This window comes from Chiloscyllium punctatum, chromosome 5, assembly GCF_047496795.1.
Source record: "Chiloscyllium punctatum isolate Juve2018m chromosome 5, sChiPun1.3, whole genome shotgun sequence".
In the NCBI taxonomy this organism is placed as follows: domain Eukaryota; kingdom Metazoa; phylum Chordata; class Chondrichthyes; order Orectolobiformes; family Hemiscylliidae; genus Chiloscyllium; species Chiloscyllium punctatum.
This window is the reverse complement of record NC_092743.1, coordinates 109066419-109083009: the sequence shown is the minus strand read 5'-3', so window position 1 is coordinate 109083009 and position 16591 is coordinate 109066419. Positions and strand designations below refer to the sequence as shown.

Sequence of the window (16591 nt, the reverse complement as noted above, 5' to 3'; positions counted from 1 at the left end):
TCAGGGGATGGGTATGGGGGTGCTGCAGATGAAGTGGGGGGTTGGGGGGGGGGGGGGGGGTCAGGATGGTGAAATGGGGATAGGTGAAGACAGGGAGAGAGTACAACCTGGTTGGTCAATGGGAGGAATGAATCTGGTTGGTGACAGCGAGCAGTGGCAGGGAGGGGGAGGGGCTGGAAAGGGAGTCGGGTAATGGGGAGGGAGGTTATTTGAAATTGGAGAACTCAGTGTTGAGTCCTCTGGGCTGTAGGGTGCCAACACGGAAGATAAGGCATTGTTCCTCCAATAGGTCCTGTGCTTTGTTTTGGCAATGGAGGAGGCCAAGGATGGTCATGTCAGAAAAGAAGTGGTTGGGGGAATTTAAATGGGCAGTGACTGGGAGGTCCGGTCAGCTCCTGTGGGCTCAGCTGCAATGCTAAGTGAGCCATTCCCTACGTTTTCGTTCAGTCTCCCTGACGTAGAGAAGACCATATTGGGAGCACCTGATGTAGTAAACTAGGTTGACAGAGGGGCAGGTGAACCTCCATCTCACTTGGAAGGACTGTTTGGGGCCGTGGATGGAGGTGAGGGGGTGGTGTACCAGCAGGTTTAGCATCTCTTCTGATTGCAGGGGAAAGGTACCTGGGGGTTCGGTGGTGGGGGTGGCGTGAACCAAAGACTGATGGAGAGAATGGCCCTTGTGGAAGGCTCAGTGGGATGAGGGGAAGATGTTCTTGGTGGTGGGATCTAGTTGGAGTTGGCAAAGGTGTTTGTGGATGGTGCATTGGCTGTGGAGACTAATGGGGTGGTAGGTGAGGACAAGGGGGACTCTGTCATTATTACGTTGTGAGGGGGAGAGGGTTTAGAGCAGTGGAACAGGGAATGGAGGTGGTGCAGCGGAGGGCTGACTGGATGACGGAGGGAAGAGAAGTGCATTGTTCAAAATAGGTGACATCTGGGATGCTTGCAAGTGGAATGTCTCCTCATCTGAGCAGATGTGGTGGAGGCCGAGGAATTGGGAGAATGGGATGGAGTTCTTGCAGGATACTGGATGGGAGGAAGTGTAGCCCAGGTACTTATGGGAGTCTGTAGGTTTGTAGTAGACCCTAAGCCATGATTGGAAGAATAGGGCAACTTTTTTTTGTGTCAACTTCACAATTATTTGGTCACTCTGTCATTAGATATAGAATCTTGTTTGCACAAATTGGCCGTATATTTCCAACATTACAATTCAGAAGTACTTCATTGGCTGTAAGGTGCTTTAAGATATTCTGCAGCTGCAAGAGATGTGATATAAATAAATTGTTCTGTATTTATTTAACCTGAGAGTTAATACAAACAACATGGACATAAAATATAAAAATAAACTTGCAGAGGAAGTGAATTCTTTGGGCATGTTTGACATGGAAACCTCAAAGTAGGGAGTCTGCTCTCAATGCTGAGTCTTATTCAGTTGTGGATGTCAATACGGCTGGATACTTGGGAATGCAACTACTGTCCCTGTCTATCCTTTGATCTGATAGCATAGATCAAGAAAGTTGAGAATACTCAGCAGATCAAAAAGCATCTGTGGAAATACAGTGGTCTCATATTTGCAGACCATTCCCTGATGAACGTCTCTATTAAGCAAGACAAGCACCACCAATGAATCTCACAGTAATGTCCTGCAAGTTAATGTTACTATTGAGCTGGACTATATCTTAGTATAATGTTGTAATGTGTTTGTGCACACTATTCCCTTACTTGAACAACGTTCTGGCATACAATTGATTTGTAGTAAATTAGTTATAAAGTTATGCCCAATTGCTGAAGGGAAACACTGCCAAGATAAGCAGCAATCAGCACCAGCAAATGAATGCTAATTTCAAGCATAAATGCTAACTCTTACAAATAATTTTTTAAAATTCCCTGGAAAATATACAAGGTTATAATTTAACCATGCCAATCATGATGTCAGCGGAAACCTTTGATTTGGAAAGTAGCCACTAGTCTAAAATGCATAACCTGTGAAATGCTGGGTACACCCAATAGATTATAGAGTTATACTGCAAGTGGAACATTGGCTCAAGTGCCATTGAGGTCACCCAATACCTCAACACCACCCTCCAACCAAATCAGCTGCTTTTCACTCTTAACGTGTGGCTGTAAGGTTACATATTGAAATATATGCTGCTAAGAGCTGAACACAGTTTTGCCTTGGCTGGTCAAGTGACAGTAAGAGACCTGCTCAGGCCACTGATAAAGCATCACTGATCACTTTTGGTCCTTTATGCTGAATTGATTTATATTACATCCCCATACTTGTAGGCTTGCTTGTCTGTCATTGTTAATTTACATATTTCAAAGGTTATTTCTATAATTCTATGTGTAACTAATTCATTAGCCTATGCAAATATATGTTTTGATTTACAGATGTATTTTTGTTCTGTATTTCATTACCCTTACATCCTTGTTTGTTGGTGTGAATATTCATTGGCCCATGTTTTTATATAAAGGTGTATATGTTCGGCATATGCATTGATCCCATATGCATGAGTTGGCCAATACACCAAACCTTGTCTGGACTCATACTGAAAAATTGCACTACTGACCAATGATTTCTTCTTATGATTACCTGTCTTTTAAGCTTTGTTGGAGACTGTACATAAATATTCCCATTGTGTAGCTCTCCCAGACAGAAAGATTCAACACTTGGAACATAGGGTTCCACTTTCCCATAGCTGTCTGGAGAATAGGCAGCTACTGGACTCAGTGCACTTGCTAGTCCAACTTAATGTGAGGTGGCATCCTAACTGAGCATTAACGTATTTGCCAGTCAGATGAGGATGGCAGATAGACTAGGAAAGTGGGAGTTATAACAGGAAGGCCCTTAGTAATGGCAGGTTTGCTAGCAGACTCACTGGAAAGGTAAATGCTACTGGAGAAGGGGGAGAGTTAGGGTGTATCTCAAGGGAGAGATGCTAATGAAGGTCTCCCTCTTCACTGGTGCAAATGATGACAAAGGGGTCTTAGGGTAGAGAGGTAACACCTCCAGGAGAGTTTCAGTGCCTTTGCTAGACTCATGAGATTAGTGACTCTTTGAAGCTGCAACTTAATTCAGCCACCCATGGCCTGTTGACCTCCTGACAAGAAGTCGTGTTAGGCTCCCAAATGTAACATCTGAGAAAGTTGTAGTTTTGAGGGAAAATTACCCATGACTGAGGCCTTCATTGTTTGTCTGAATAGAGAGGGCTGCCAATTATTGTGCCGATCACCCCAGGGGAGTCACCCAAAGTGGGACAGTGTCAGGACCAATGTGACATCTTTTCCTACTTCTTTCCTGATCACCACCTATTAAGCCTATCATGACTGGGTTGGCAAAATTCAGCTTATGCAAGCACATAATTTCCCTTTTAATGCATATGAGAAGTCTCTGAACGTATTAATTGCAGTAATCAACGCGGGCTCAGTGGTGAACACTGCTGAAGCACAGCGCCAGGGTCCCAGGTTTAATTCCAGCCTCGGGTGGCTGTCTGTGTGGAGTTTGCACATTCTCCCCGTGTCTGCTTGGGTTTTGTCTGGGTGCTCTGGTTTCCGCCCACAGTCCAAAGATGTGCAGGTTAGGTGAACTGGCCAAGCTAAATTGCCCATAGTGTTAGGTCAGAAGGAAATGGGTCTGGGTGGGTTACTCTTCGGAGTGTTGGTGTGGACTTATGAGGCCGAAGGGCCTATTTCCACATTGTAGGGGAATCTAATCTAATCAAACATTTCGCTTAAGGTGAATCATAACATAGGCCACACCTTCTGCCCTCTGTTAATTTTCCTGACAGCATTATGAGTTAACCTAATGGTTTAGAGTAATGAACGAGAGTAATATATCCGTCTTTCATGCAGAATAAGCTTCACTGTTGCAGCCACCAATACATTCAGCCTCTAATCTAAAATACATTCTCTTTGATTTGTCACCAACCGTAAGCTGCCATCATCCTCCTCACTAATGCCAGAACTCTGGATTGTCAGAGATAATCACACAGAGGGTGAAATCTATAGAGGGAATAAACCTGATCTGAGTGACTGTTTCACACTTGATACAAGACTAAAGATCTTCCGTTTCTTGCAGGTAAACCTTGTGGAGACCCTCCATCCTTTCCCAATACCATTCTCCAGGGCCACACCGGAATTGAAATGGGTGATGAACTGCTTTATGTCTGCGCCCAAGGTTATATCATGGCCAACAGGGAGAAAGCCTTTAGCTTATTGTGTGATAGCTGTGGAGAATGGTATGGATTCGTTCAAGCCTGTATAAAAGGTGAGAGAAAATGCACATCACTAAATACTAAATCAATTTGGAGGCATTGTGGCATCAACTTTGGGACATTCTGCATGTTGGCTAGTCAGTCAGTTGTACTTTGCCAAAACCATTTCGAAATATTAAAGATCTATTTGTAAAATAAATTTATTTTGTTTTGCATTGTGCATGGACTTATGTCAAAATGAACGACGGTTTTTCGATTATTTAAATGATGCTTTACACTCTCAGACCTTCTTCATTCCAGAGATGATATGTTCAGGGAGTAAAATGTTTTGTACTTATGGCCCTGACATCAGCACCGAACATTCTTTGGATGGGTTCATACATAGTGACCCTTCCTCTAAACCTAGACAAGGAGCTGACACGTTAACAATTGAGGTTGAGATGGTTTTAATTTTAGAAATCAAGAAATGTTTTCTTCAACCACGGTCTTGGAATATGAAAGTATATGTGTCAAGTAACTCCTAGATGTAATTTTCTGTCAGATTTCCATCCTTGTTAATGTAACTCTATTCCATTCTATGTGATCAAAACTACAGTTGCCACACAAAGTGTCTCATTGCCAAAAAAATGATTAATTCCAAAGCATGCTAGTCATTTTTCTGAGAAATATCATATTTTATTGGACTATTGATCAGTTTAGATAGTGATGTATGTTCTAGTACAGTGGATTTATATCTCATCTGTCACTGTTTAGTTACAAGAATCTGTTAGAGATTATGGCTATTTCTAAGTAGCAAAGAAATCTCTGAGGCATCATTAAACACTGCACTGCTGTGCGTGTTTATTTACCAGGATATGGACCATGTAAGAATTCTTAAAAATAAATCTGTGTCTCCTTCATTGGCTCCTGCATTTCCAACAATGACTGATCTTCAACAGCATTTCATTGGCTGCAATGTGCTTTGAAACACCATAGAAGTGCAATGTTATGCATGTGGAGGGTGAGGGGATAGGGAATAGGTTAGGGTTGGTTTCCTTAGAATAGAGGAGTTTGAAGGGTAAATCAAGAGCTGTACAAAATAATGAAGAATTTGGATAGAGTCAATTACCAGGGGGCAGATATAGAGTGTTTGGTAGATTATTTAGAGGGAATCTGAGGGATTCTTTGCCATCTACCCGTTAGCCACATCTATTTTAATTATTTTAGAGGAAAACCTTTTTCTCACCCAGAGGGTAATGGGTGTCTGAAATTCATTTCCCACTTTGGTGCCTGAGGTGGACCCCTCAATTCAGTTAAAACAATCCTGAATTTGGATCTGGAACTTAAGATCACAAGCCCAGAAGTCATAGGAGTATAAGTTGGCCATTTGGTAAGTCAGTCTGTTCCACCATTAAATAAGATCATGGCTGATTTAACAATCCTCAATTCCACTTTGCTAACATTTCCTCATCAACCTCAATTACTGATTAAAAATCTGTCTACCTCAACCTTGCACATATTTAACATCCCATCCTCAACAGCTCTCTACGGGAATGAATTGCACTACACTTCACTATACTTTGAGAAGAAATTCCTTAAATGGGCAATCCTTACTTTCTGATTATATACTTTCATCCTAGATTGTGTCAGAAGAAGACACAACTTCTCAGCATCTATTCCGTCACACCCTAAGAATCTTATATCGTTTGATATCTCATTCTTCTAAACTCCAAAGAGTGCAAGCCCATTGTATTCAACCTCTCCTCATACAAAATCTCTCCATTGCTATGATCAACCTAGTGGACCTTCTCTGGGCTGCTTCCAGTACTAGTGAATCTTTCCTTATGAAATTAAAACTGTTGACAATACTGTAGGTGTGGTTTGATTAATACAGTTTTAGCAAGTGTTCTCTATTTTTATACTCCATTCCCTTGAAATAAAGTGTTCCCTATTCTTGCTGAACATGCACAGTCACTTTCTGCATTTTATGGACAAGGATACCCAAATTCCCCTTTTCTGCAGTCCTTTTTCAATTAAATAATATTCAGCTCTTCCACTCTTCCTGCTAAAATGCACGACCTCATATTTTCCCTACTTCCCAGATTGATGTGACGTGATTAGCTTAACTCTGTGCATATATCCACACTAAACAAGGAGCTGTAAAGTTGTATTAGAATGGGTTGCTAGTTTATTCAATCAGAGAAGACAAATTGGGCTGTATAGCCTTTTTCTGTGCCATACCTTTTTTTTCATGGTTTTAACAGTCTGATCTTGTGAAAACTACTGAACTATAGGCTATATATTCTTACAAGGATTCTTGTTGAGATATTCTAGATACATATCTCAGATATAAATTGACTCAACAAGAACCCTTTTGGATTATGTCATAGGTGTGAAGTAATACAAGCTGGCAAGTAGCTGTGGGACATTCAAAGGTACAATGATTGCTCATAGTTAATGCTTCCTGCTTCCTTTCTTGGCATGAATGAACACAGTGTTCTACTGAAAACACAGAAACATTGAGCTTACCCTGGACAGGAGGCAACAAGTGTGGATTTCGAGACTTCCTTTATTCACTCTGTATCAGAAGGGACAGGGGTATGAAACCACAATTACGGCAAACAGCTTACCACAGCTAAGCTGTGAAGTGAGGCCAGTGTTTGGGACTGTGAGATCATGCAGTTGATGCCAATCTTATTCTCATATAGAAATGCTCACTTGTTGGTGGAGTCATACACAGGAAAGGAGAGTTGGTTTGGGGTGGGGGGGGGGAGGAGGGGGAAGAGAGAGAGAGAGAGAGAGAGAGAGAGAGAGAGAGAGAGAGAGAGAGAGAGAGAGAGAGAGAGAGAGAATGCAGCCTAAATGCACTGTTTGTAGGGAAATTTACCTTGCACTCATCTTGTAATACAGAGTTCATCTTTCTAAGCTCCATGAGGTTGTTTAGGATGATAACTGTGTGGCATAGCATTTAACTTAAAAAAAAAACCCACGAAGATTGCATGTTTCGTTTCTAAAGATGGAGCTGCATTCTGTCCTTCATGCAATTGAAAATAATTCAGTAAGTTGGAGGAGGGGAGATGAAGTACCATTCATTGGAACCATTTTTAGCTGCTAAATATAACCACCATCACACTTCCATGCTAAATGCCAACACTGAGGCCAGGTTACTTTCTACAAAAGTAACTTCAACCCAGACAGAAATTATTATCCTATATTGAACACACCCATTAGTGTCATTCTGGAAAAGGAAACGTGAACCTTAGGATAAGGGAAACCAACTTTGTTTTCTTTGATGTCAGACTAATGAATAGAAGCATTTATGCCTTCAACAGATTGGCTAGATTGCCTGTGCCAAAACTAACTTTCTGCAGTTGGACTAGTTCAAGTAAGGAAAAGGAATCTTTTACAATTTGTTGCAAGTAAAAACAGAGATTTCAAACTGATAATTTGATAACTGTACTTATTTTCATCTCAATTGCCTAAAAAAGTGCTTGGAAGCCTAATGCACAGGCCAGTATTTATTTCCCATCCCCAATTGCCCAGAGGGCAACTATATTTCTGTGGGACTAGAGTCCCATGCAAGCTAAACCAGGTAAGGATGGCAGATTTCTTTTCCCAAAACACATTTGCAAATTGTATTTAGTTTAACTTGCACATTACTGCAAGGCAAAAAGTAATTTAAAAAGTTTAATTTTTCCTGTTAATAAATAAACATTTTTAGTTTAGCATCAATATAAACTAATTGGGGTATTCCTGACATTTGAACTAGTTTTCGAGTGTAACATCATCACTGATGTAACCCTATTCAACTAAAACAAATCTTATGCAACTCCAAAACAACAGCAGCGTCCTAGGAGTTAGTCACTTATGGGGAATATGTTAAATATGTACTGTCATCATTCAGCTAATCTCAATTACAGGGTGAAATTTTTCCTCCTCTTCACATTTGTTGGTAAAATTCCAAGACAATCGGTGAGAGAAAGAGCAAAGAGAAAAGCCTAGGGTACGGAGTGATATAGATAGACTGGTTAGATGGGCTGAACAGTGCCAAATGAAATTTAATCCTCAAAAGTGTGAAGTGCTACATTTTAGGAGGACTAACAAGGGAGCGAAGATTGAACCCTAGGAAATAGAGAGAATATCCATAGATCGGCGAAGATAGCAGGACAGATAGAGGTAGGTGGTGGTTAAAAAGTTATATTGGATACTTTATCAGTCAATCTTTTGAATACAAGAATAAGTTGGCCATGATGGAGTTGTATATAATGTAAGTTAAACCATAGCTAAAGCATTATGTGCAGTTCTGATCGCCATTATATAGTAAGTAAGTGATTTGCATTAGAGAAGATGCAGAAGAGATTTACCAGAAAGTTACCTGGGCTGGGGTCATTTAGCTATGAAGAGAGACTAAATAGGCTGGGCTTGTTTTCTTTAGAACAAATAAAGCTAATGTGGGATCTGATTGATGTGCACAAAGTTCTGAGGTGCATAGACAGGGTAGATAGGGAAAAAGATTTTTCCATCATACAGGGATCAATAACCAGAAGGCAGAGGATTAAAATAATGAGCAGGTGGTTTAGAGGGGATTTGTGTAAAACATTTTTCACCTAGAGGTTGTGAGTGTCTGGAACATACTGCCTGAAAGAATGGTAGTGACAAGGACTTTCAAAACATTGAAGAACAATTTAGCTGAGCACCTGAAACAACTATACAAAGTTATGGGCCAAGTACTGGATAATGGGATGATATGAAAGGGCAGAATATTATAGGGGTGTGAGTGATGTGGGTTATGCAGGCTGTGTGGCAGAATTGTGTGACAATTGCAGCGAGGTCCATCTCAATGTAATTAATAGTCAACAATATTTACGTGCACACTTAGTGTCACCAAAGTGCCTTCAATACATTTTCTTCTTTCTCGGTCACGACGTTCATAGAAGCCTTACAGTATGGAGACAGGCTGTTTGGCCCCTCAAGTCCACTCCGACCTTCTGAAGAACATGCCAGCCAGACCTAGTCCATCCCTGTGACCCTTCATTTCCCATGTCTAAACCACCTCACCTGCACATCCCTGGGCACTGTGGACAATTTAGCATGGCCAATCCACCTAACCTGCACATCTTTGGACTGTGGGAGGAAACTGAAGCACCCAGAGTAAACACACGCACTGTATCTAACTATATTGATGGTTCTGTATGTGGGATGGAGGGAGCTCTAATGTATGGGTCATTAGCCCTGGAGCTTTGGTGTGGCAAGTCTGGGGGAGCAATCATTTCTAGTTGGGCCAGGCATGCCAAGGGTCATTTTGCCTTCTCAAATTGAACTTTCAAGGTGCGGGGGGGGGGGGGGGGGGGGGGGGGGGGGGGGGGGAGGGTGGTAGAAGCAGGTAGGGTGGACGCAGAACCCTGAGTGGAAACTGCCAAAGGTGCATGTGTGGTTTCTCCTCCAGCTGAGTTCGAGGCATCAGGTTTCCTCAGGTTTAACGTTCTTGCAGTCTCTTTGGAGGAGAATGGGGGACTGTAGGGAGGATGAACAAACTGACCAAAGCACCATGGTATAGCGAGCTATTCAAGATTCAAGAGAGGGCAGAAAAATGTAATTGTAGTCAGGGGAATAGACAATGTTCTCTGTAGCCAAGATCAAGAGTTCCAAAGGTTGTATTGTCCACTTGGTGCTTGGGCTCAGAATATCTCATCTGGGTCGATACCTTGGAGTCAAAGGGGAAAGATCCAGTTGCTGTCGTTCACATAGGCAGCAGTAATTTAGGAGAACAAGTGATCAAGTTCTGCTGAGGGAATATGAGCAGCTAGGGACTAACTTAAAAAGCAGAACTAAAAACAGGTAATAATCTCTGGATTACAATATGAGCAGTGAGCTTGTGGGTCGACGAAGATTAAAGAGGTAAACACATGGCTGAAAAGATTGGAGTGGGAGAAGCAGGTTTGACTTCATGGGACATTGGCACCAGTATTGGTGCCAGAGGGAGCTGTTTTGCTGGCTCCACCTGAATTATGCTGGGACCAGAATCTTGGTGAATTGCATAACTAGGGCTTTAAGCTAAATAGAGCTGAGGAACTGCAAAAGAAAGGACCCCGATGGGAGTAATGAACAGGCTTCCTAGCAGTAGTTAGAATGTGAGGCAGAAAAATCAGGAGATAGAAAAGGCTTGTAAGAAATGCACTATTACAATAACCATGGGGAACTTCAATATGCCAGTGACCTAAGGAAATCGGCCCGATAGTGGATTCCAAGAAAAGGAATTTGTGGAATATCTACAAATTTTTGTGTTTTGGAGCAGTTTGACCATAGTATAATTCACCCTGCAGTTTGAGAAGGAGGAGCTTGAGTCAGATATAATAGAATTACAATTGAAAAGGTAACTACAAGACATGAAAACGGAGCTGGCTAGAAATGATTGGAAGGGGAGTCTAGCAGGGAAGATGGGTGGAGCAGCAATGGCAGGAGTTTGAGGGTAATTCAGCAGGCACAACAGAAATCCATCCCAAGGAAGAAAAACATTATAAGGGTAGGATGAGGCAACCATCCTGTGGAACTCATTGCCACAGACGGTTATGGAGGTCAAGTTATTGAAATGTATTTAAGACAGAGATAGATAGGCACTTGATAGATAGAGATAGGCAGAGATAGATAGACAGAGATAGATAGTGGTGGTAGAAGGTAAATATTCAGCCTGGAGCCCAGTTACAAGTGGAGTTCCGCAGGGTTCAGTTCTGGGTCCTCTGCTGTTTGTAATTTTTATTAATGACTTAGATGAGGGAGTCGAAGGGTGGGTCAGTAAATTTGCAGATGATACGAAGATAGGTGGAGTTGTGGACAGTGAGGAGGGCATTTGTCGTTTGCAAAGGGACTTAGATATGATGCAGAGCTGGGCTGAGGAGTGGCAGATGGAGTTCAACCCTGCCAAGTGTGAGGTTGTCCATTTTGGAAGAACAAATAAGAATGCAGAATACAGGGTTAATGGTAGGGTTCTTAGTCAGGTGGAGGAACAGAGGGATCTTGGGGTCTATGTACATAGATCTTTGAAGGTTGCCACTCAGGTGGATAGAGTTTGTAAGAAGGCCTATGGAGTATTATCGTTCATTAGCAGAGGGATTGAATTCAAGAGTCGTGAAGTGATGTTGCAACTGTACAGGACTTTGGTTAGGCCACAGTTGGAGTACTGTGTGCAGTTCTGGTCGCCTCACTTTAGGAAAGATGTGGAAGCTTTGGAGAGGGTGCAGAGAAGATTTACCAGGATGTTGCCTGGAATGGAGAGTAGGTCGTATGAGGATAGGCTGAGAGTTCTCGGCCTTTTCTCGTTGGAACGGCGAAGGATGAGGGGTGACTTGATAGAGGTTTATAAGATGATCAGAGGAATAGACAGAGTAGACAGTCAGAAACTTTTTCCCCGGGTACAACAGAGTGTTACAAGGGGACATAAATTTAAGGTGAAGGGTGGAAGGTATAGGGGAGATGTCAGGGGTGGGTTCTTTACCCAGAGAGTGGTGGGGGCATGGAGTGCGCTGCCCGTGGGAGTGGTAGAGTCAGAATCATTGGCGACCTTTAAGCGGCATTTGGATAGGTACATGGATGGGTGCTTAATCTAGGTTAGAAGTTCGGCACAACATCGTGGGCCGAAGGGCCTGTTCTGTGCTGTATTGTTCTATGTTCTATGTTCTATGATTAATAAGGGGGTTCAATGGTCATGGGGAGAAGGCAAGAGAATGAGGTTGAGAAACAAGTCAGCTATGATCAAGGGGCAGAGAAGACTTGATTGGCCGAATGGCCTAATTTTCCTAGTAAATGCTATGGTCTGAGGACATCTTGTGGACATGCCTTTCAATGAGCAGAGCAGTTTTGGAATGGAAATGTCAGGTGCACTGCCACATTTTAAAGATAGTAGAGATGTGAGAGATGCTGGTCTTTGGCCAGACATCTTCAAAGTGTTGAGTTGTCGCAAGACGTACTGAAAATTGGATGGGAGACACACCATAGGGGCATTTGTGCAGTTAGTTTGTTTAGATACAGAGAGAGAACTTACTAGGCATTTTGGCAACAAGCTCTCTAAAAATCTCAACATAATTTGGACTTAGCTAAAGACAAAAAGTACAATTCAAAACTTTTGAATTTTTCTCAACATTGCCTGTTTTCCAAGTGGTTTTGAAAGGTGCTTGGATGATCAGAGGGCTAGGCCCATTTTGGATGGGGCTCTAATACAGGTTTTTTTACAAGATGGGACAGAGACCAAGGATCGGATACCTTGTCTCCTCCTATTGATAGTGGGATAGAACACTTACACTCCAGAGAAGCATAGGTGAAAACCAACACTGCAATAAGCCTTCAACTCATCAGACCACTTAGTGATATAACTGTATTTTAGTAACCATTAATTTAAGGATATTAATGCATCTATCGTGTCTATCCATAGCTGAAAAAAAAGAGACATTTTTCAATTACATTTAGTAATATTAGTATCTGTATATCTGCTTCTCCACTGCATGAAAGTCATAACTCACTTACTCTTGAAAGCTAATTCCAAGTTAATATTTTAAAAGATGCTTGGTTTTTTTTTAGATAAAACTGAGGGACACGTTGACTATGAAGACAAGTTCCCTGATGAAGACTCGATGTCTTTTTCCAATCTTAACGAGCAAGGAAGAATCATTGTTTCGGAGGATGGTGAGACAGGTCTGGGTGATGAACTAGGTGAAGGTACTGATGGATCAATAGGAGAGGATGGACAAGAAACACTTAAATCAACTGAGTCACCAGTTTCATTACTCAGCCAGAAGCATCTATTTTGGTTCCCTTCTGAGGTGTTTCCCAATACTGAGCAACCAGATACCAAGGAACCAGACATGAAGTCCAAAATCCAAATTACTTCAAGTGACAATCAAATTGGGGTGAAGACTGATGTTACCAAAAGGGTCCAAACAGCCAAAGGCAAAGATTTACCTGATGAACCATCCATTGTGCACAACGAAACTAAAGTTATCAAGGAAACTATTGCAAGTACAGATGAAACCTGGGTAGATGGCTATCCCATTGTATCAGAAAATACAGAGGAAGGTGAGAAAGTTGATGGATCAATAGAAGTAGAGAGTGAAACTACTATCACCACAGACCATTCCAACTACATTGAGATCAGCAGGGCAGATACTCCAAGCACAATCTCTGCCACTCACTACACACAGATAAGTGTACCAACTAGAATGCCAGGTCAAGGAGGTAAACAGGTGGACATCGGACTAACACCAACTACAGAACCTGAAAATGTCAGTGTCAGTAAAGCTATTGAAGATGCTAATTTCTACACAACTACCTTTTTGATTACAGATGCTGATGAGTCCCGGAAATCCCCTGATGTAATGACTGCATCTTCACCATCTCCGGAAAACACTGGAGCAAGTGAAGGTTTATACCCTGTAGATCATGCCCCAATCCCCACAGAAACAGAGGAGATTTCAACCCATAATACTTTGACTTTAGGCACACCTGAAGCTAGTACTCGGACTTGGATGGATTTTACAGAAATAGACGTTATTGATGCATTTGCTAAAGGGGAGAATTTCAGTGATGGCACAGAGGCCAAACTGCTCCCCACTGTTGACAGCTGCACAGGACCGAAATGTTTGCACTCAAATAAGGGTCCCATAATCGCAGTCATCGTAGCAGTGATTGGTCTGCTGGTATTAGCAGTAATATTGGCAATATGGTGCTACAAACGCAGACACCAGAAAACTTCCATATACCAACTGAATGGAAAGGGACAGGTGAGACGCACTGAGCACATTGAGATGCAGCGTAAACTGTAATTTAAAACTTTGATTGAGAAAGGTTCTGTAATAAAAGTGGGGCTATCAGAACTGACCCAACTTAAAATGGGAAGCATTCTGATCTAGCATGAATTGTCTTAATTCTAAGTTGCTTTCAATAGTCACCATAACAAAGAAATATGCTTAAAATACCTGGGTTAAGCAGAATCAACAATGAGTTTAATTGGTTAAGCAGACAAAACCAAAAGTGTTTCCAATGGAAGAATGATGGGTGTACCAATAACCTCTGGGCAGGGATACCGTCTCCTTCGGTTGCAATCGGGCATTATAAAATTTGACTCAACTTCCTCAAGAATCTTGTAAAATTAAGGGTGGGAGCTTTAAGTGGTTCCTGTCAGAATCATGTAAAGATTTGTAAATAATTGCTATTTAGATTCTGTGTAAGTTTGCATGTGTTTAACAAATGTAATCCAACATACTGTCATTAATTGAACTTTATTTCAAGAAAATGCAATATATATTTATTCTACTCCCTCTGTATTTATTCCATTTTTATATATGACTATCTTTTACTAAATTACTTCACACTGTTCTGAATAATGGCCAACAAAATCAAGTCTCATCTTTAATAAAATGAGGCCAGCTTACTTAAAAAAAAAAGTAATCTCTCCATAAAAGGTTAAAAACACTTTAGTTTATTGCACCCAGTCAGTTGTACAGATTCTATCCTTCTTTGAAAAAAAAGGACAATGGCTGTAGTGTATAAAGAAAGATTAATACTGTTATATTAATGTGATTCATGTTTTAAAAAAAAGGATTTACCACAAGAGTGTTGCTGTTCACAGGCCAGACATGATGTATTGAGATACAAAAAGTGTGGTGATCATATCATGGGGCAGGAAGGAGTTGGAGGTGGGGATGGAGGAATGGTGTAAGTGTAGGGAGTAATTAGCGATTGGTTGTCTATTTCGTACTATTTGTCAGTTTGCTTTAAATCATCAAAAATAAATCACATTTAAATATATTTGGTGCTGTTTCTTTTCTATTTTTCAAGCAGTTTGGATTATACATTAAAAAAAGATAGTTTGTGACCTGGAGTAAACATGGAAAGAATTTAGGGGCAAGCTTTGAGGTTTTTTTTTGGTTGTGATTGGTGAAAGTGATCAAACAAAGGTTAGTATTATGTGATTTGCAGTAATATACACTTCCATGCAATTTCAAATGGTATTGGATTTAGTTTCTCCTGAAAAGGACATTTTGGGGCCAGAAAGATTGCAGATTATCCAAATTATCAAGGCAGCAGTTGTTTTGTGAGAATCTCTAATCATTTGGTGAGTTTACACTATGTTATTCAATCCACTAGTGACTGTGTAAAAGGGGTTGCTGTTTAAGGCATGGCTCACAACCAAGTGTCCAGGCACAGGGCAGCTGCACTGAAGGATTACTTGTGGGTTTTTCACATTGACTCTCTACAAACAGCATCAAGGGTCTATGTTCAAACATTAATAAATGAGTCAATGTTTTCCCTGGCATTGAGGCAGTACAGTTAGTGGAATCCTGAGGCAAAGTACGAAACAAGTTTGGTTTAAGTCCTTGATATAGAACAATAATCAGTAAATATTTGTGAACTTTGCAATCTGTATACTTCTTCGTTACAATTTTAAATAAAAATTATACTGACACACTTCTCCAAAACTAGCAAAAAAACTTCCTTGTGTCATTTAAGAATCTAAAATCATATAAACATAATAATTTTTTCTAAATATGGGATTTTCCCAATATTATTACATGGATTTCTGCAAATTAGCTCAAATTACATCTACATGGTTTCCATTCTTACTGGTAATTCTAAATTTAGTCCCGATAGATGTGAAGGATAATATGTACGAACAGCAATCACTGACTGATGCCTCTATTGGGTGTGAGCCCATCAAGTAGATTTTACTAATATATATCATATTAAAAAATTCAGCTCTCCTACAGACAAGCTCAACATTATCTTGGGGCTGATTCAGGACAACATTTAGCAGTGAAACCAACCAAGTTTGTTCAGAAATGGAAAGTGTGTTAGCTAAACCAACTACATACAGTATATGTGTGCCAAGTGTCTTCCAACGTCATTTTAGGTTTTATAAGAAACCAAATAAACATTCTTTTAAAGAAAGACTCTACACTCTCTCAGTACAACCACAGAAAAAAAAAAGTCTAAATGTTCTCAAGATAGCAGCCTGGAAGAACTTTGAAGAAGCTGTGATGGCTTTTGGCTCTAGAAACTATTTCTGAGCTAATTTGGATGAACACAATGGAAGCTAAATATATAATTAGGCAATGGCTCAAAGCTAAAAGATTTCTATTAAGTAATAAAAGGCACATCTCCAAAAAAATGTTAGGTCTGCCACTCAGTCACATAGAAGAACGAACAAAAGAGAAGTAAAAATCTGAGACTTTAAGCATCTATGGGAAGAGTTCAGCATTTGAGGAAATTGTCCTGAGTTGAGGCAGATGGAGACACTGATTCATTTTGTTTATTTAACCACCATTGTCTTTACTGCAGACTCTCCTCTGTCACTGATATTAACTGTCTGCTTTTTCCAGAAGATCGTCAATATACTCCAATACTTCACC

At 40.8% G+C, this 16591-nt stretch overlaps 2 protein-coding genes across 2 annotated transcripts in view; one reads left to right on the top strand and one right to left on the bottom strand.

The window, feature by feature from the left end:
- The window catches only part of susd5 (sushi domain containing 5), a 27709-nt gene extending 12719 nt beyond the window's left edge, over positions 1-14990 (top strand). The window contains exons 4-5 of the mRNA XM_072571023.1: positions 4079-4267; positions 12765-14990. Of these exons, the coding sequence (XP_072427124.1) occupies positions 4079-4267; positions 12765-14005 (1430 nt within the window). The 3' untranslated portion in view covers positions 14006-14990. The remainder of the gene's footprint in view (positions 1-4078; positions 4268-12764) is intronic.
- Positions 14446-16591, bottom strand: part of crtap (cartilage associated protein) — a 31839-nt gene continuing 29693 nt past the window's right edge. The window contains exon 7 of the mRNA XM_072571025.1: positions 14446-16591. Within this exon, the coding sequence (XP_072427126.1) occupies positions 16541-16591 (51 nt within the window). The 3' untranslated portion in view covers positions 14446-16540.